At 40.9% G+C, this 20746-nt stretch overlaps 2 protein-coding genes across 2 annotated transcripts; both read right to left on the reverse strand.

Moving 5' to 3' along the window:
- Nucleotides 1-1967: 1967 nt before the first annotated feature.
- Nucleotides 1968-5977, reverse strand: LOC121689787 (gamma-aminobutyric acid receptor-associated protein). Its single transcript, XM_042069906.1, has 4 exons — nucleotides 5739-5977; nucleotides 3897-3975; nucleotides 3196-3314; nucleotides 1968-2933 (listed from the first exon to the last, which is right to left on the reverse strand). The coding sequence occupies exons 1-4, from the start codon at nucleotides 5826-5828 to the stop codon at nucleotides 2853-2855; spliced, it is 369 nt and encodes a 122-aa protein (XP_041925840.1). The 5' UTR covers nucleotides 5829-5977; the 3' UTR covers nucleotides 1968-2852.
- A 1146-nt stretch (nucleotides 5978-7123) lies between these two features.
- Nucleotides 7124-19403, reverse strand: LOC121689786 (CTD nuclear envelope phosphatase 1A-like). Its single transcript, XM_042069905.1, has 8 exons — nucleotides 18606-19403; nucleotides 15338-15404; nucleotides 12532-12650; nucleotides 10139-10210; nucleotides 9863-9979; nucleotides 9366-9477; nucleotides 8784-8868; nucleotides 7124-8543 (listed from the first exon to the last, which is right to left on the reverse strand). Exons 1-8 carry the CDS (start codon nucleotides 18708-18710, stop codon nucleotides 8483-8485), a joined length of 738 nt encoding a protein of 245 aa, XP_041925839.1. The 5' UTR covers nucleotides 18711-19403; the 3' UTR covers nucleotides 7124-8482.
- Nucleotides 19404-20746: the final 1343 nt, after the last annotated feature.

Raw genomic sequence — 20746 nt, forward strand, 5'->3', positions numbered from 1 at the left:
AACAAAAAACACTCACAATTATTGGCACCCCTGCTTGTAATACCTTCTTAAGCCTCCCTTTGCCTATAGAACAGCTTGTAATATTCTCCTATGACACCCCATAAAGTTGGAGAATACAAAGCAAGGGATTTAAGACCGTTCGTCTTTACAAAATCTCCCCAGATCGTCCATATTCCTAGGTCTACACTTGTGCATTCTCCTCTTTGACTGACCCCACTGTTTTTCTACGGAGTTTAGATTAGGGGACTGAGATGCCAATGTCCGAAGCTTGATTTTGTATTCAGCAAACCATATTTGTTTTGATCTGGACATTTGTTTTGGTTCACTGACCTGAGGAATGATCCAATCATGACCAACTTTTAGTGTCTTGGCAGAGATTGACAGATTTCCTTTGAAAATGTTCAGGTTTTTCTTGGTGTTCATGAAACCATGCACCTTAATTAGGTTTCCAAGGCCTTTGGAAATAAAAACAGCCCCACAATAGCACAGCCCCTCCACCATCATTCTCATTAGGCATGGGGTTCTTTTCAGTATAGCCATTCTTCCATGTATGCCAAACACACCTAAAGTGTTTCTAGCCAAAGAGCAAAATTTTCATTTTATCTGACAATAGACCACACTTCCAGACAAAGTCACTGTACCATTCAGTAACTCCGGCTCTTTACATTGGTAATTAAATGACTGTGCAGGCTTTTACCTGGCATGCCCTCTAAATAATCTATTAGCAGAGAGGTCACTTTTGCCAAGATAACCATAGGTCTTTGTCCAAGCATGTTTGTCACATTTTCAGATGATTAGAACCTTTTAATAATTGTTTTAACTGTAAATATCGGCATTTTCAACAAAGTACCTAGTTGTCATAGACATTCTCTGACTTACAAATGTCAACACACTTTCTTTTTATTTAAATTTAGTGTATTCTCTTGTCTTTCCGATGTTGAAAAATGACTAGAGGATTTAGCCTCTGTGTGACTTTATTTTCATACCATAGTGAAAAAGAAAGTCATGAACTACTTCTGAACTATTAACTTAAATAAATTGAAATTAGCTAGGAAAATGCTTCTGTTAGGTTTTGTTTATAAGATTTTTCAGGGGTGCCAACAATTGTGAGCAACGTGTTTTAGAAATATTTATTTCTTAATGAAATTTTCCTTTTTCTTAAAATAAATTTGCTTCCCTTCAAGGTTGAATTTTCCCTATTTTTTTTTTCATTACGAGATTACAATAAATCACCAACAGATTACTTTTTAGACCGGTTTTTAGTCAACTTTAGCAGAGGTGCCAATAATTCTGGAGGGTACTGTATAGTTACCATTCATCAACATTGATATGGAACGGTGATTAAACTTTTTTTTACCAGATCTACACAGCCATGTTCAATAAAGCCAACAGTATTTCAGTGAAGGGTATTGCTGAAGTGTCAGTCCTCATATGAAACCCTCCTTGTGTGAACACGTACACAGGTAAAGGCGAGCAAGTTTACCTGTGCAAGTTCACCGAGCAAAGGGCACCGACAAAGGCAACCAGTCCTATTGCCTCTATGCCAAATAATATGTTAGCACATCATAATGATATTAAAAATCTCCAGAGGTAGGACGTGTTTCAACTCTTCACGTGTGTGTGCTGCTGTGTGACTTCAGTCTTCTTATGTTCTCCTCATGTAAATTAACAATTCTGTTTCCGCATTAGCAGCATATTTGAAGTAGGCACATCAAGTTTGTCATTGGTTTGATTCTCAGGTCACCATGGTGTTACAGCTTGGTGTTTATGTTAATGTTACGTAATCACTTCACAATCTTTGATCACTCTTATGTTCAAAATATATCCACCTATGGGAAGAATCAAAGGTGTTTGGTTTGCAAGAACCATTGGTACTACAAAGTATGTTTTGTGTAGACACTTTTTTACTGATAGTCACTGTTTATTTTGGTCCAGTATACTTTTTAAGAAAGAGACAGCATGCAGAGTATTTTTTTGTCTAGTTTATATTGTTATGAAGTGGAAGATACCAGTAATGCAGCTGTATGCCGAGTTCAAATAATAAAAAAAAACTCACAAAACAAAGATTAAAAACCAAACCAACTCTTAAAAAATGAAAAGAATAAATCAATCTATCACGTAGCTTACTAAAACTCTTCATCAATCAAGCAAGCTAAAATATTCACTAATACACAATATATAATAATTATATTAAATCATGATGGCATTGCAGAGAACAAACAAAAGATCAATGACTGCTTAGTCTGAATTTTACCCTCCTTATTATTTCTAGCTACAGGCAAAAATTTGTAATACCAAAGCTTGTCTAGTGGGGCACTAAATTAAATTAATTTAATTTAATTTAAATTTCCATCAGATATGTCTGACCAGATATGACCAGTCAGTCAAACAACTCTACATGTCTATTAAAACGACTGACTTCCTTTGCCGGATTAATTTCCCTCCCCCATTTTTGTTTGATGGTTTTACATTCACATTACGTGTACAACATTGTCCAGTTGACCATACTCAGTCACTTACACTGAGTCAGAGAAGCTCTTTATGTTGTTTTGACCCTCTGGATTGTTCATAATTATTACTGACACTGGTCAATTACTGGCACTGGTCAATAGTGTTGAAGCAGCAGAGAGATAACACTCAGACTAAACTCAGAGAGAACTAAAAGAGAAAGAGTGGGATATACAGAGAGATTCGAGCATTGGGAGGACCACAAAAGTGCATCAGGTGTCTTTGCTCTGGGAACTCTAGGCTGCCAATCTGGGTTTACAATAGAATTTTAAATGGAGGCAGGGGAAAGGGTGAGGAAAGGGTTGAGAGATGAAGGTGGAAGGGGATTGGAGGAGTGGAGGGGGTTACATTTCCCTTTGGCTTTCTCCGTAGACACTTTCATCACTGTACGCAATGTAGAGGAAGAAGTCCTCCTCGTGGTGCTCCTGAGAGAGAGATGGAGAGACAAAGTGAACCCAACCGTAAATTCCTACACCTAGCGTTTTTACACATTAAACCTTCATCAAGTTTGTGCAACAATCAATAACGGTCAAGACCGCTTTTGAAAAGCTGATATTAGCAGAAATTGAGAGCACCAAAGGAAACAAGACAGTAAAACAGAAGAAATGCAAAGTAATGTATAAGATGTCTATGTGCAACTCTTCAGTCAGCTACAAAGGTGACAGTGAAGAGACAAAGTGGCAGTACCTGATACAGCAGCCCCATGGTTGCTGAGGTGGGGGGAATGACGTTGTTTACAAAGAAGAAAAGAGCATCCTCAGCTCTCAGGTGAATTCTTTTCCGGATGAGGAAGTAGAACTGGCCCACTACAGGGGGTGCAGACAGAGACAGAGAGAGAAAATCACTGTAACAGCAGTCAAATCTAATCAAGTTCCCATTTACATTTATTAAATTTATTCATTTGGCAGATGCTTCGACTCCGAATCTATCCAAAGTGACTTACAGAAGGAGAGTAACATTCAAGCTACAGTGCAAAGAAGACCTTAGCTAGGAATTACTATTGCATCTGTCAAGGGAGCATACATATTTTGACAGGTTATTTTCTATTTCTTCCTGTTGTTTGCTTCTCAAGGGACTCAGTTCAAATATGATGTAAATGATTAAAGGGCCGTTCACACCAGGAACGATAACTATAATGATAACTATAACAATATAAGCGTCCACACTGACCAGCGATTAAGAACATCTCTCTTTGTGTTGATGAATATGATGGCTAAAATCTGATGGATTCTGATTGGCTGTCAGCTTTTTATTGTGTCATGTTGTCATTCATATTAGCTAGAACGATATTTTTTGCTATTATTGGTTATAGTTAGCGTTCTTGGTGTGAACAGCCCTTAAGAGCCTCCAATATTGACATATTCTGAGGAAGTGGTTGAGAAACTCACCTGTAAGGTCAGAGGGGACAAGGTACTTTTTCTTGTCCAAATCTCCTATTCTGGCCTTGGGAGCCTTTTCCACAATGACCTGCCATGTGAATAAAAGCAGTCAATGGTTAAAATCCATTACAACCATAACCACACCCATATGTCAAGTACTAGTACTGTGGTACTTAGTGTTATGAAGGAATGCACAATTGGAATCTCCCTTTATACGCAGAACGATTAATTTTTTATGTGCGAAGAAACAGGGGAAGAGATACATAGTTTCAGCACAAGCTGTGTACTTTAGATAAAGGGCACTGTCACCAGGAAACCGATATATCGTAGTACTGTTTCCAAGCTCAATTGTTTTTGCTGCATATTACAGAGACTAGGATGGTCTTGGTTAATTTTACTACTTGATAACCCCAGGGAAATGCTCCCAAAGGCTGTTCTGTTGGTCTGTTTTTTTGCCCACAAAGGTTGCTTTGTTGGTGATTTTGTTTTTGATAATTAGTCTTGGTTGTTTATTGGCCGTTGTGGGAAATCCCCTACCTATAGCACTAAGAATTTAACATATCTCCTGTGTATATTTTCAATTGTACAACTTAATTTTGGTCAGGCAAGAGTTCAGTTGTGATGACTGTGTTCTATTAAATATAAACGCAGGCTTCAATAGCATTTATCCTTATAGTAATGTAAAAACTAGGGGTTGAAACCAGCTTCTCTCTCTTGGCCTTGGTGACCCAGTAAACACATTATATGCTCGCTAGGAGGGGGGGAAGGGCTGTCATGAAACCAAGCCTAAGCTAAAATAACTAATGACAAAAGACACTAGTCTGGCTGTCTGATGGAGACGTTAGTAACAACAAAGTGCTCTTTTAAAAATGAGAATCGGAAACCAAATGGCAGCTTTTATGGCTTTAGGTGTTCAAGCATTACAAGTGTTCCATTGTTTACATGATCTATACACCATTCTGTAGGCAGGTCACATCACATCAACATAAAAAGACAGTGGAAATGTGCGACAACTGCTTGTAGAGGACATCTGAAATGAATTGTGAGTTAAACGCGACAAAAACCGTGGTAAACCGACGCACATACACAAGTCAACAGTTCTATTTTTGGCTAGCTAGCGTTACTCTGTTCCTTGACGGCTACTTAGTTTCTAAATATGAGGCAATTGCGCAAACTGATCCCTGCGTAACGGAATAGGACAATATGCCATACGAAGAAAAAATACGGTTGTGTTGAAGAGGGCTGGACTATCAATTATGTCTAAATAAAGACCACAATTCGCGGATATTCGACAGACCAAGCTTTCCAATTGATGTTTGTTTTGTGTGCTGGCCTAGAAGCTCACCTTGGCTTCTTATGTTATGCTAATGTGAATATGTTAAGATAGCTCAAGATGTGGAATCTATTAAGGTTAACGGTATGTATTTCATGAACATAATGTTTACAGTTGGTAAGTGTGTATTGTTGTGAACATTACTTAAAACAAATAAAAACACTGTCAAGTTGACTTCTAAGGGTCATTCTTTGGATGCTAGAAGCTAGCTAACGTTAGCCAGCTATCATAAACCATTGATCCCGTAATGTTAACTATCGGTAGCAACATCAAAATAGCATGACTCAATTACATATGTGATGAAAACCGTCATATAGATGGTATTATATATTTAAATGGTGTATGTTCACACATAATAAGTAATCTATACATTAGGAAGTAATTGTTTACGTCCCCCGTTTCCTAACGATTGGCTAACCAAAAAGATGACTCGCTTCTAGCTGCTAGCTGGATTGAAGAACGACAGATAGCTTTTGGGCTAACGTTAAGGTTAGCAATCATAGCTAGCTTCTACTTACAGGAACCCTGTCAGGATACTTCTTTCTGATTTTCTCTCCCTCTGACCGTCTCTTCTCAAATGGATGCTCTTCTTTGTACTGAAACTTCATTGTTAACAGATGTTCTTTATCGGAAATATACCAAAAATGTCCAATTGTCTTTGCGTAGAGAACAGGTAACGTTACCGTTATAGGCAGCCTGCAATTCCAACTGCCTTGCTTTGCTGGCTAACTAGCTGCTTCGATGTTTTCTTGGTGCGTCTGTGGCGGATGGATACAATAACAAACTACGTAAACTGCGCAATTAATTATATTCCCAAATATCACGTACGTTGACTTCAGTGCCAGTCGTCTTATATCCGTTTATGACTATAACCTATGTATCTCTAGGTCTATGATCTCCGTCCATATAATGACTTTACCAACCAACTGAAATAAATAACTGTGGATTATTTCAGGATGCCTGCAACACCATTACACCGGACTTCAACCTAAACACAGCGAGTTTGATGCTAGTTTGAATCGTGTCAAGCGCTAGAAGTTTAGTCTATATGGAGGATGTCATGATTATGTTTCGCCTTTCAGTGAACAACAACAACGGACTGAAGATCTACTTTATTTTCAGCTAAACCCAAAGGGCGCAAGGTTAGTCTGGTGTTCGTGATGCGACCGTCATATGACTGATTTCCGGGGGTGGATGAGTAAGTAAGCGCGTGACCAGAATTAGCATCATAATTCTGTCTTCTTGTGAGCAAAGTGTTTTTTCTCTTGGCTGATTTCTGTTGTCAGACTAAAATTTTACTCTCCAATTAGTGGAAAACAGAATTCTACAATCTCATAAACACACATTTCTAAACAGCTGTTCAGAACGATAGAAGACGGAAAAATACACCGACACAGTCAATTTCCTTATGGCCAGTAGATGGCAGATCAAAATTTACAAATGAGTATTCGTTGCGACATATCAGCGCTTCAGGATCCCCTTGACCATATCAGATACTCAAAATGCAACTCGACCCTTGCTCAGCAATGATAAGTGAAGTATTCATCACAGGCCCAGTGTAAAAATTCAATGACTTTTCCCTAACAAAAATCCTGAATTTCCATGAACAGTCGGGAGCAAGCAGTAATGGAAAAAGCTATAAACACCATGATGCTGTGTGGAAATACATTTGTATTAATGTATTTTGGCAAGTAAAATTTAAACTTCTACAATAACATTCCCTGATTTTTCCTGACTTTGTCCCCCAAAAATTGTTTAAAATTATTACTTTATTAAAATTCCATAATATTCCAGAATTCCATGACCCGTGGGAACCCGGTCACCATTACGAATGCATAGAGAATAGATGGCATTATTTAGGAATACTCCTGAAAATCAAGGGGAAAAAACAGCATAGAGCATATTATGATACTGACGTGTTTTATTAGTACCACGCACAGAACCGTGTACTGGGCCTGAGCGAGCTGCCTTGAGCATCAAGACTACAATGGTTCAAATGGCGTCCGGACGACACTGATAGGTAAAAGGAGAGGGTTTTTAAAGTTGGTGTTTTAAAAAAAAAAAAAAAAAAAAAAAAAGATAGAAAGGAGGGACTGTGGGTAGTTGTTGCTCAGTCAGCAGTTCAACAAATCAACGAAGTGCAAGTTCCATAAATTCAAGTTATTTTACTACCAAATGTCAGGGGAAGAGAGCATGGGTCTTCCCACTGTCAGGTATGCAGTTGGGGGTCAACCCTGTTCCCCTGTCCGGGAGAAGAAAGAAAGATGACTGGAAAACAGAAACAAAACAAGGCATTCATTAACCGATTAAAATCCTTTTTCTTTTCCATGCCTTTTTGTCGTCCTTTCATCATTCTCCTAATGTGTTACAAGTCAAGTAGAGAGTAGATTTCAAGGACTGCCCAGGATGGATGTAGACACCAATCATAGAGAATTACATTTCACAGAAATCTTTAAAAGAAAATGAGTCTCAGCTTCATTCTTCTCACGACTTCCCACGTGTACAGCAGTCAACGTCTACGTCTCACATATTCCTTGTAATTTATTTTCTCCATAAAAGTACCTCTTTTTTTTCTTTTTCTTTTTAAAAGTCCCACAACTCAGTCTGCAAAAGCCTTAATTCTTCTGGTACAACAGTCAATTAAGTCCTCAAGGATGTTTCATACAAATCCAAAGGTTTGTGGACAACACTATGATGAACCATAATAGTCGTATTTAGTCTGTTCATTCAAAAACAATGATGTCACGGCTGTGTTCCACAGCTAGCAAAAAAAGGAGGAAAAATATTAAAATGATGCGTAATAATGAAAAAGATTCCTTCTCCTCTTCTTTTTTGCATCCATCCTTCCATACGGTGTTGCCAAACAATAAGACACACACGCACACAAAAAAGAAAATATACAAAAGCAAGCGTACTCCCACACTCCCATGTAGGCACGCATTCTCCTCGCACACAAGTCTGTAACCAGAGAACTGTAAGGCCGGGACTCCATTAAAGGAAGGAGACAAAAAGAAAAGGGATAAACAAATAAAACTAAAGTATATTCCAGGGTTTGCTCTCCCCGCTCCCATCAATCCTGCTTTATGTGTCTGTCTGTGATCCCTGTGACCTCCCAGGATGTGGGGACTCCTGGGGAGGTCAAAGGTCAGCAGTGTGAGAGAGCGGGCGGGATGAGTCAGCAGCCGGGCAGGATGGGATGAAAACAGGGAGGCTCCCGGGGAGGGGTGGGGACGAGGCGAGGCACCCCCTGTCTGCAAGTCCATCACCACAGCCGGTGCTGGTGGAGGTTTCGACTGAGGACAGACCTGACGTCTGCAGTGAATCTGTCACAGAGGCACAGAACATGAGTTGATCAGTTTGCATGCGCACACACACACATAAAATGCACATTATACAGTATATTATATTAACATATTAGGGGTCATGGCAAGTGATGGTCTAGAAGTCGACCAACTTATTATTAATTTCTAAAAGTTCGAATTGCATGTTTTATAGATTTCACTGTAAAATATAGAGGTGTACCACAGATCATAGCTGTTTCACTATGTAGGTGTTGAGCTCACCTTAGTGCATCTAGCATAGGCAGCAGGTTTAGAAGTGCAGTGTCGCTCGGGTCACTGAACCACGACTTAATTGGTATTGCATTGTCTGATAAAGGAACAAACACAAACACACACACACACACACACACACACACACAATAAGAAGGTGGAAGCTAATCCAGTCTTCTCAGCTTGCAACACAACAAGCAAACCACAAGGCAGCTAAATTATTAAGTAATTTCTCTAATACCCTTGTTTAGAAAACATGTGTGGCCTAGCATGTGGTTTAATACTGTGTTTGTTAATCTGGATAGCTGGGCAACATGTATGCAATTGAAATAATAATTTAAAAAATACCACAGAGTCTGTATGTAAAGGAAAGGAAGTGAGTTTGTTGTCAATACACAAATGGATTGGGCAACCTGACACAACTTCAGAGAGGAACAACTGGTTTGACCATGCAATTGACTCAGTCAATAATTACCACTGAGTAAATGTTTACGAGACAGAGAGAGTAAAAAAAAAAAAGAGCTAAAAAAAAAGAGAGATGGAGAGAGAGGCCGCGTCAGCATGCTGAGTGTGTGTTGACTTTGAACACCATACCTGGATGACTGCGGTAGGCCCCGGGTGAGTTGTCCAGGATAACTATACTTGATAGGTCATCATGTACAACAGCGAGGTCTTTTACATAACTACCTAGATCCAACGTACAATGCTGCAGAGAGAAGAAGAGTGCACAAGCACAAAACACCTGATATTAGTCCTCACACTAAAATTATAGTTTGGTACACAGCTTGGTTTGACGTATGGGTAAAGAAGCTTTACACGTCTTGGTAGCAGTGAGATTGTCCATCCTCACACTCTATGGGCAGCCATCGACACTACAAACTTCTCTTACCAACACACAAGACTAAAATTTTAACAGTGACTGTTCACAAAGCATATGACACACGTGAAGCAGCAGTGCAACAACAGGGATCGTCATTTCATTTTGTTTTAATTTGGGGTAACCCTGTTACGCAAAACAAGCAATGGTTTGATAACCAGACACACTGCCAAAAACAAAGTGCAGTTCCCATATGATGACCTCACAGGATTACCTGTCTATAATATCGGCGCTTCAGGATCCCTCTGTTGTTGTCCAGTTTGTCTGCCACTGCGGAGCCATAGATCTCCATGCTGGCAGTAAACACCACTAGCTCGTACCACTGACTAACCTGTACCAAAGTGAGGGGAGCAGGGATACATTGTCAATCAGTTCCTTTCCATTTTATTTACACTTGTGCAATTAATACAATTTTCACCCACAAATAAACGGTCAAAAACAAACAAAAATGCATATCGTCTTATGCCGATTTAAAAGACCTTTGACTTACCACTTCCAAAAAGAAGTCAACATGTGGTCTTTTATGTACAAAGAACCGGACTGGGTGTTTATCAATTACTACCTGCAAGACAGAGGTAGAAGAAGTCATTCATTTCTGTTTGACCTGACGTATGCATGTGTCTGCATAAATGTGCACTTGTGTTGTTGGAGTGTGTGTGTGTGTGTGTGTGTGTGTGTGTGTGTGTGTGTGTGTGTTCAACACCTTAAAGAAGGTGTGTGGGTGAACGGAAATAGTGTAACTGTAGACGTATTGATGAGATCTCCGGTGTGTGTGCAAGACTGCTACAGTACTAAAAAGCAAGGGTGGAAATTTAGAATCAATACTGTGCCTTCCGCAGTAGAGGGATGTGTGAGGTATGCCCATGTATGTCTGTGTGAGGGGCCACCTGCATGGGTGAAAGATAAGAAATTCAAAGGCCATGTCAATCTGATCTTTGACACCATATCTGGGGGGAGGTGTGAAAACAAGGAGTGCAAAACAAATGTGTTACAAGACTGGGAAAACGGGTGTAAGAACAAAACGGGTGTAAGAACACAATTTTCCAAATTTAACTTTAAGTTGGGACACTTCTGATTGGTGAGTATGCCTACTGTATGAAAAACACAGCACTCCTGCTATGGCTCCCACACACAGTTGCGTGCGTTGCAGTGCTTGAGACGCATCCCTGTTCACTTTACATGGGCTTACGTCATCCGTTGCTGAACTGAATTTTGGGTCCATTGCGTCGTGTTGCTCCCGTCGCTCCCGTTGAGAAGTTCAACTTTTGCTGCACCGACAGATGGCATCAGCCAATCAAATTACGAACAAGCGAACAACAAACGGCACCAGCCAATCAAATTACGGTTATACCTTAAATCATTTGCATAGCTACCGTCGGGAACACCCACTGGCCTGCATTGACGGAACGCAACTGTGTGTGGAAGCCGTTAGGTGGGCTTCACTGTCTGTCACGCAAGAAAGATGGCATAAAATCATAGATGTGACAAGAGTGACCATTGGGACAGAGCTACATGATTAATTGTTGTCTTTGTGATTAGCTAATTGCATTAGTTCAAATTGTAATTTCAATTAAAAATCAATTAATTATGCAGCCCTATGAGTGACTGTCATTAGTGTATTTGTGTAAGAGGTCATGATGACATGGGCTATGTTTACACTGGCAGACCTTGATACAGTTCTGATTTTTTGCCTACATCAGATTTTTGACTGCCTGTTTACATCTACGTTTCAAAGTGGCCCATATCAGATATCTCTGATTACCTGGTTCACTAATTTGCTTAACAGTTGAGTCAACCCACATGTGCACTAAAGGAATTTTGGTCAACAAAATGAAAGCAAACACACAGATGGCAATGCAAATGCACAAAACAACAAGCTTTCGTTAATAAGTTATTTCACTGGATAGTTGTTTACTTTAGTTTTCGAGGTTTTTTAGCAGTTTTATTTAAGGTGAAAAAGAAAGTGAGTCCTTACTGCAGCTTTTCCATCTCTGTTTTCAACATTATGTATAATGTAAATGCGAAAAGGTAAAAAAGATTGTGGGCATTTTCAATCATGTACAAGCTAAAAATGACAGGGAATATCCAATCTGTCCCTTTACAGGACAGTCGTATTGGCACATATCCGAATCCATGTGCTTTTTTGTGTGTTCATGATGCACATCGGATTACATATGAGCAAAAAAAAATTGGAATTCGGTCATATTTAACTGACTGTGTAAACATAGCCATGGTGTCTGTCTTTAAACATTTCTCTCATGCCTTTTTGTTTTTAGATCTATTACCATTAGTCAGCACTAACACAGCACAAAAAAGATTAAATATCCAATCTCTTACACTGGCATCAAGTGATCTAATGGTGCTATGCTTGTCGGTGGCAAGTCTTCTACAAAGTGGTCATGTTCTCAAGCCCTGGCGTGACATATTCTACTAACATCTAAATTAGCTGATCTGAACAACTGGACAAAGGGGCTGCATTACAGTCAAGTCTTAGAATTGTCTTATGTCTTGTGTATGTATGAACATGAAGACTTTAGGTGTGTTATGTTGAAGACATTTTGATTAACACAGTGCTTCTTTTATTAGAAGATATGTTAAAAGATATTAGAAGGGGAAAAAAAACACTGGTGAAAAGGAAAACCTCTAGTCCAAAGTTCTGGCCCTTTTATGGAATAGAGGGTGTGGCTATCCATCACACCATAACATTCATCTACATTATATTTAACATGAAGCCAATGAAAATCTTGCATGCACAAATCCAACATCAACATCAAGTATAAAAGCAGTGAAGACGGCACCTTTTCACAAAACCTGTGACTCTGTATGTGTATATTTCTATTGCCATGTGCAGTGTCTGCTGGCATGAGCATCATGCTCACCCACCTTGAGGATGAAGTCTGGAGGGGTACCGGGTCGCACTGTGGGTCTTAGAACTCCGTCATGGTGCGAGTGGATAAGTGTCTCGTCTAGATCCAGAACTAGGACCTTCCGCTTCACTGCGTCTGTGCACAAACACACACAAAACCACACGGACACAAACACACAAATTAGAGACAAATGTAAACTTCCTTGGACACCTCCACCTCATAACCTCAACACATACAATAGTCACTGAACACTTGTCAACACACCAACTTAAACACAAACAGACTCTGTCTGTCTGTCCGTCTGTCTGAGAGAGCAAGCACTCATTTGACAACAGTTGTTTGTTCAGATCTATTCAGCAGGCTGGGAGGGAATTGAGATGAGCCGTGTTTGTCTCTCCATTGTCTAGAGCAGCAGTCCCCAACCACCGGGCCGCAGGACATTCCTAACCGGGCCGTAGCCTACGACATGAGTTTAAAAAAAAAATGCATGCAAACTAAACTAAATTTAATTTGCAATAATGTCACGTTTTTACATGGCATAGGCCTATATGCAGTTGTTTGATTGCATCTTCTTACATCTGTCTGTCCCGCCTTCAACACTTTTACATATTGCCTTCAGCGCTGCGCAGCCTCAGGTCAGCTCACTTCACTTGATCAGTTCTTGGCGAACGGTAGCGTCACACAATGTTAGCTAAACTGCTAGAATGAGCAACAAAAAACAATCATCTTTAGCAGGTCACTGGCCAGAGTGTTTGAGTTGCGAGAGCTGCTGCAGAGATTTCTTACAGAAAAAAAAAGTCACCGTTAGCTGCACATTTTAGTGATGAGGACTGGGTGTCAAAACTCGATTACCTGTGTGACATATTCGGGTTGCTTAATGACCTCAACCTGTCACTCCAGGGGAGAATGACGACTGTCTTTAAACTGGCAGATAAAGTCACTGTATTTAAAGCCAAGCTTGATTTGTGGGGACAACGAGTGGACCGGGGTGTATTTGATATGTTCCAAACAGTAGTGGGGTTTTTGGGAGAGACTGAGGCAGGGCCCTTTCTCTCGCAGCTGATGCGCGATCACCTTGTTGCGCTTTCAAATGAGTTTGAGCGTTACTTCCCATCCTCCAAAGATCCACGGCAAACCAATGAGTGGGTCCGCAACCCATGTCAATATCCCGAATAGTCCTAACTTATAGGCGGCACATACATTATTACATGTCTAAATAAAGGAAGGCAGCACGGTGTCAAAATCAACAAGTGTTTGTTGTGTCAACAAATCAAGTGTTCATGGTGTGTCCATTCCTGACATTGTTAAAGTGTGCCAATCCATGGGAGTGTGTTTGTTGGGGGGACGGGGGGCTGCCTGTTTATTTGCATCATGGCCAAACACCTTTCATAGACCTGTACTGCTATATAGGGATCGACCGATATGTTTTTTTCAGGGCCGATACCAATGTCAATTATTACCAAAACAGGAGGCCGATAACCAATATGTAAAACCGATATGTCAGTTGTCAAAAAGGAGGGTAGATAGTAAAGGTGATATGCTGCAAAAAAATCATTCAAAAGCATTTAATTATGCAAACTTTCCTTTCTTCTTTCGATTTGACAATTGTCTATCAACTTGCATCACAAGTGTAAATCCTGTGTATGATGTTAATCCAAGAGCTGAGTGATAGCAATTATTTTCATAGACTAGGCCTAGACAATGGGCTTGTTAACCATGTTAAGGGACCCGTCACAAAGAGGATGCTTGGCCATCGTGTGTGTGAGTGCAAGAGAGAGGGAGAGGAAGAGGTGCATGCGTGATGGCAAGTGTTACGGTTGAATAGTTTAACAAAAACAGTTTTAAAATAGTTCTTAGTCTATTTAAGCATAAAATTTGTGTCCATAGGTAGGCTTTAAGCTACACTTTTGTGAGCCTAAAAGGCAAGTTAATAGCCAGCTCAGGACGCGATTTACTTCAGGTCGGATTAGGTCTGGGTGCCTGTAGCCTGGTCTTTTCTGACCGTCCGTTTCAAAAAGGAGCAACTAGACTTTTTGACGTTCGCTATCGTATAATTTAGGACTTGTCTACTATGTAGGCCTAAGGGATAACGTTCGTCAAGGTGTCCCGTTATTCACAATTAATGGACGAGGCCGGAGGCAAAGAACTCGTGACGCGCAGCACCCGACTTTGTAACTAGTAGCCTAGGCTAAACAGCATAACGTGCATCAATCGGGAATTCGCTAAATGAAGGAAGTGGGAGCTTTACTTATTGATCAGGATCAAAGAGACAATAGCTTACAAAGTGGTGTTTTTGTAACTTCAGTGTAGATGATTGTGATTCATTGCAACTTCAGCAATGTAAGGTGCCTTCCTTAGGCTACCTTCGAAAAATAGCTCCGTACAGCTGAAGCCCAGTCAGTCTGCCTCAGTGAGAATCCTAAACTTTCTGTGTTCAGTCTTCGATCCTGATTGGCTGCATTCGTGCTAACTAACAAATCAGACGGTGTAGTGGGCGGGACAATGCTCTCGACCACATAGTGCAGGGAGTGAGAGGCGCTTTACAGACAAAGTAGCGCGTTTTATTCTTTATCCATTTCAATATCGGCTTATCGGTGGGAAAAATGACCGATACCGATTAATATTAATATTAAACATTATACATGTTTTATGAGTGAATGAGTGTGACAAAGACCAGCAGATAAGCTGCATGTGATTGGAACAGCCTGTTACATCTGGGTCTGAGTTCTCAACACACTGACAGAGAGAAGAGAGAAAGTGGGCAAGAAGGAGAGTGACAGAAAGAGAAGAGTGCATGAGGCAAGACAGAGAGAGATACTCACTGAGTCTGTTCCTGGAGATAGGAGACAACGGTAAAGTGTCGTACCGCACCGTCTGATACTGGATTACCTGATGCAAAACACACATAACAGGAAAGACTTAGCACAGAATCACGATAAGGCGCACAACATCAAAATCCTATATTCTCACAAGGGCTATATTTAAACATGGCATAAAAAGAGGAGAAACTAGTTTCTAAATGCAGCTGTGTTCCCTAGTGCTCTCCTGCCCCGAGGCACTTTCTTCTACTAAGGAGAGAAAGGACGTGTCCAAAAGCACGGACGTGTGCGCTGTGTTCCATGGGATGCAATCTGTGACTAAGACTGGCCACCACTAACAAGGCCACCTTGTCCTTTCCTTCGGCAGGTATCGGTCCTCTAGGAATGCGGTACAAAAGCAAAAATGTCTGGACCTCCAGAACGGCTACATATTTGTCATGCTAGCGGAGTCAGAGGCAAGTGAGGACACTTACAGTCTGTGTGTCCGAGTTCTGCTTCCTCTGAACTAAAGGGTGATGAGACTAAGAGAAACGAGTCATTTGCGTACTGAAAGGAGACCACCATCCCATTGCACTTGGGCAAGCAGGGAATGGAAAGTAGTGTACCTCAACCCCAGAAGACATATTCACAGGTGTTATTGATATCTGAACAATTGAGTATGAAAGAGAATGTTACCTGCTGTCGCTAACGTTAGTTTAATCACTAGTTTGCAAAACTGGACTGATATGGGGCAAACAGGGTATCGCGCCAACGACTCCAGGCCTGGTGGGTGCTTTAGTTCACTGATGATGGTCTGAATGGGACCAAATGCACTGATGATGGTCTGAATGGGACTGAGAACATTTTGCACTTGGGAGCACTTTGCACTTTTCACTAACTGGATTAAAAATTGCATCGGCAACATTGGTGTGCGAGTTCTTTCTAGACTGAACCTTTCGCATACTGTGCCACTGCATTTAGATGCTCCTAATTTTTCTCATCCTTGGGTCTCTCAACTACCATTGTTAATGTCTACCCCGGAGTAGGCCTAAGCAGTACTCCACAGAGGCACTCCTCCACCACACACACACCATTGGGCAGACACTCTTCACTGCCTGCAGTCTCTCCCTCTCTGGCTATTTTTAGATGGCCCAGCTGTCCAGGAGTGTCAATGGGACAAGAGGGGCCAAGCGGAAAAGGGAACCTCACAGGGTGACTTTGTCCCAGAAGCTTTCGGTGAGGCCCTTCTCCAACGAGAGAGAGAGAGAGAGAGAGAGAGAGAGAGAGAGAGAGAGAGAGAGAGAGAGAGAGAGAGACGGGCACCCTGAGACAGGTTGTACACGCACATCGGCACATATGCCAGCCATAGCTGCATGCCTGATCTACCAGTTGGTGCATTGGTCAGCAGTTGAGGGGCTGTCTGAATGGTCTCCCTAAAGTCACCAAAGACAAACTGGCAAGAGACTATTTTCTGTTCTAAACTTGCCAATAGCTTTGGGTGATTATATCATTGATGCCATGATGTTAGAAACATCTCTCCACTGAATAATTGTACTTACAGCAGACGTTCAATAATAAAAAAACAAAAATCATTATTTTCATGCAGTTTTCAAGTTAGATTTTTGTAACCCACCTAAATTAAGGCACATTTTGCTGAGGTAAGCTCATTACCATGTAGCATGAACAGAAATGCTTATGATGAGCTGTTTTCAGCTCAGGCCTTTGTCATATTGGCATTTTAGGCTGTTACACATATGAAAATGCAAAACAACTGTAAATCCCGTCATTTAAAGTATTTATATTGATAACAAGCTTTGGATAAAATTTGCTGACGATAGTGATGGGCACTGATGAAGTGTTGGGCACCCTCTACATAAACTCTTCCAGGATATTATTCCTGACCGTTTCTTTACTCAGATCAACTTCTTAATACTCAACCCATAGATTACCACTATTATGCAACTGGCTTAAGAGAACTGTGCACATATGTGAATGATCAGCTTACAAGCCTGTTTACATATGCCCTGTTTCTGAATTAGAACACTGCATTGTTCAAGGGTGCTTACATAAGTGAGATGCTCATTTCTGGCTGTTTTGAAGAGAAGGGGAAAAAAAACAAAAAACCTCACGTTTCCTGTAACTACTTGGTGGGAAAGTGATTGACCTTACAGCTGCAGTGTTTGGGTTACTGCAGGACTAACCCCTGGGTTTGGTGGTGTTTGAGTGCAAGAGTAGATGCTTCCTTCAGTGCTGGAAAAGAACAGTAAGGTCTGTGTGTCATCTTCATCCTCCACACACTGCCGCCAAAGTTGGACTGCCTTTCTCTAATGGATTATAGTAATGGTAAAACTGGACCAGAGAGAACGCACCAGAGCTCTGAGGGGAAGCACATCTTTCTATTTCAGTGTGGCACAACCACTAATGTGACTTGTTTCAAAGCTTTTGAGGATATTAAACAGTCGGATAAAGTATAAAAACGTGAAGAGCACTGCAGTACTTTCCCCAATTAGAATTCATGAAGCACCTGTTGCACTAGCCTTATGCTTGGCTGGGTTAGCACTCAAAGTCAAGTTAAATGAAGACTCGAAAAGGTGACCTACTGTCAGACACATCAGTTTTAGCACAGCAGGGAAGATATCGTAATAGGGCTTGTTTACCATGTGGCAGTGCTTGAGTTTAGGTTTCACAACAGTAAATAAAGATGCAAAGGCCACACTCACAGTTTTGTGACATATGGAAATAATAATGTCCCACCATAACACTGTTTTGTTGGCTTAAAATAAAACCAAATGTGATAACGTTCAGCTAACAGAGCGCGGGGAACTGGTCGGGGCATTCCATAATTTTGAAGACGTCTTGAGCACTTCGTTTCACTTCCAATGGACTGTTTTGATATTTCGCAATATATTATTCCTAAATTCACAAAAATTCGATTTGACTTCAGCATTCGCCTAGGGGTACTAGCTGACAGTAGCCAGATTAGTTCAGGACAACTAAACGTGTGCTAGCTAGAGCATCTGAGGTGCACAGCCAATTTAACACGACACGTGCCAATTTTCCAGATTACATTGTAACCTGATCATGTACGATGTGGCTACATTGTGACTTTGTTGTAGCATTAGCCAAACTAAGATGTGTATGATGAGTACAAAGTATAGTGATTAGGCATAACGTTGCACTAAAAACTACATTATGATGGTGCCAACAGCGGGAGTGAGTGTCGAGTGACCACCAGTTGCGATACTGTGACTTTCATGAACTCGAGACATGAAACGCAGACATTGACACTCACCGTACGTAAATGCTTCCTGAGGATGTACATGATAAACCCCCATATTCTGGACGTCACACCGAGAAAAGTGCGGACACCAAGCAGCCACTGGCGAGTCTTCAGCATGTTGACACTCCACGCCAGACTCCAAGCAGAAAAAAACTCAAAATGGGCTATTTTAGTTGATCCCTTTTTTAAAAGACTTGATCAGAGTCTTCCAAAAATGTCCTACAAAGCCTCTCTCAGCCGGTTCTCAGTTCAGTTGAAGACTGGTCGAATGAGTGCCTCTGGACGTCTGCTTGGCACTCGATTAAAAATATCAAATACGTACAACATTTGCCCAAATACTATGACCACCAACCACCAAGTAAAAAACGCGAAACCGTTCCACAAAATTGTTCTGTTGACGACTATGCTAGCTTCAGTGAGCTAGCCTGCTAACGCCAATGTAGCCAGCTACTTCAACCAAGTATCTAGCCAACGTTTACTAGCAAGCTAGCTTGAGAGCCAGCAAGCTAACGTAGTGTTCCGGCTTGTTAGATTCAAACCTTCGTTAAATATAAAAGTGGTGTAAGGATGGTTCGGCGTCGCATTTAATATAGCCCTCCGCCTGCTTGCTCTAATCGATATGCAATGATTTGGTAGACCGTAGTAAAAAGTCAGTCACCATAAAACCCCTTCTAGTTCAGAGCAAATCCGAAATCGAACAGCAAGCCGCCATCGCCACCTCGCCGTCACTTCCGTGGGTAGAAGTCTTCGCAACCCGAAACGAACCTGCGTGGCTTGAGCTGGGCTTGTTCCTCATGTCACTGAAATACGCAGGACAGAAATGTTGTATCGATAAACTCAGTGTAAGAAGACTAAAAATTGATAAATATATAAAAAAATATTTTTTGAAAGGGAGAAGCAGGCGAGTTTATAATTATTGTACAGTGCTTAATTTGATTAAGTTATGAATGGGTTCCAACAGTTTAGTGCGGATTTAACCCACATTGCTTGTCCAGAGGCCTATTCGAAGACATTTCAAATGTCACTTTATGGACCGGGCTCTGCAGCTGCTGAAATAAAACAGCTAGCCTACCTCGATTCCTATACTTGAAAGCTGCGCGTCGCTGATAGGGGCGTGTAGGCTATCGTGAACAAGCCCAAGTTGTTGTGCCATTTGTGACTTCTTTTACTTTAAATTCTGGTTAAAGGCTCCAGACCTTTTACTTAATTACTGGTTGTTTAAATATGTTGACACATTTCAGCTGTTATCGACCCAACACACTATGGGGCATGAGAAAAAAAAGCAAACTTGTCCATTAAATGTAGGCTATGTAGAATGGACATTTGTCACTTACTTCCATAGGCAGTTATTGTATATGACAACACACGATTGTCACGTAACATATTTGCAAGTAGGCTCAAAAGACCCTGTTCTGGGCCTAGTGATTATCTCAAGCAGTCATATTGCTCTTGCCACATTTCTGGGTTTCCTTCATTGCAGTTATTTTCTGAAAGCTGCTCTAGCTTGCCCCTGATTTCAGTCCACATGACTACAACTGTTGCAAAAGGGAAGGAAATCAAAGCTATTTATTTACCAAAATGCATGCAACCAACACACCTTTCCAAATGATGAGATAGGCAGGAGTTGTTTGTCTTCTCAGGAACTGATCTCATCTTGTCAGCCTGGGACTGAGGTAGACAAGACCAATTGAAAGAAGCTATAAATAGCCTCTGATTCCCCAAGCAGCATCTTTGAGTAATCAATAAAAACATTAACATCCATATATTATCTTTCTAACAGTAACCAGTTTGACAAGGAACTTATACAGGGTTCCCACTCCAATGATTGGGCATTGAATAAACAAAGTTGGGCTAACCACAACTACTCAAGCAAGCAGTAAAGCTAATAACCAGATATAACCAGTCTTGCGTGGAAATATATTTGTATTAATGTATTTTGGCAAGTAGATTTACAACAAAATTCCCTGATATTCCATGACTTTTCCCCAACAATGATGAAATTCCCTGACTTTTCATGCCTGGAATAGACTTTCCAAAATTCCATGATATTCCAGAGGTTTCATGACCTGTGGGAACCCTGCTTGTATGAGAAGACCTGGCAGACACAGGCAGATAATCAACACTTGGCAACTAGAATCAGCTTGAACTTTTGT

This window comes from Alosa sapidissima, chromosome 18 (genome assembly GCF_018492685.1).
Source record: "Alosa sapidissima isolate fAloSap1 chromosome 18, fAloSap1.pri, whole genome shotgun sequence".
Classification (NCBI taxonomy): Eukaryota; Metazoa; Chordata; class Actinopteri; order Clupeiformes; family Clupeidae; genus Alosa; species Alosa sapidissima.

What these genes read in the sequence shown, in the direction of transcription:
- LOC121689787 (XM_042069906.1), bottom strand. Translation starts at nt 5,828, where the DNA reads ATGAAGTTTCAGTACAAAGAAGAGCATCCATTTGAGAAGAGACGGTCA. An exon ending in AGTATCCTGACAGGGTTCCT is followed by an intron (nt 3,976 to 5,738) that starts GTAAGTAGAAGC and finishes TTCACATGGCAG; the next exon opens with GTCATTGTGGAAAAGGCTCC. An exon ending in CCATGGGGCTGCTGTATCAG is followed by an intron (nt 2,934 to 3,195) that starts GTACTGCCACTT and finishes TCTCTCTCTCAG; the next exon opens with GAGCACCACGAGGAGGACTT.
- LOC121689786 (XM_042069905.1), bottom strand. Translation starts at nt 18,710, where the DNA reads ATGCTGAAGACTCGCCAGTGGCTGCTTGGTGTCCGCACTTTTCTCGGT. An exon ending in TCAGGAAGCATTTACGTACG is followed by an intron (nt 15,405 to 18,605) that starts GTGAGTGTCAAT and finishes GTTTTGCATCAG; the next exon opens with GTAATCCAGTATCAGACGGT. An exon ending in CTCCAGACTTCATCCTCAAG is followed by an intron (nt 10,211 to 12,531) that starts GTGGGTGAGCAT and finishes TCTGTCTTGCAG; the next exon opens with GTAGTAATTGATAAACACCC.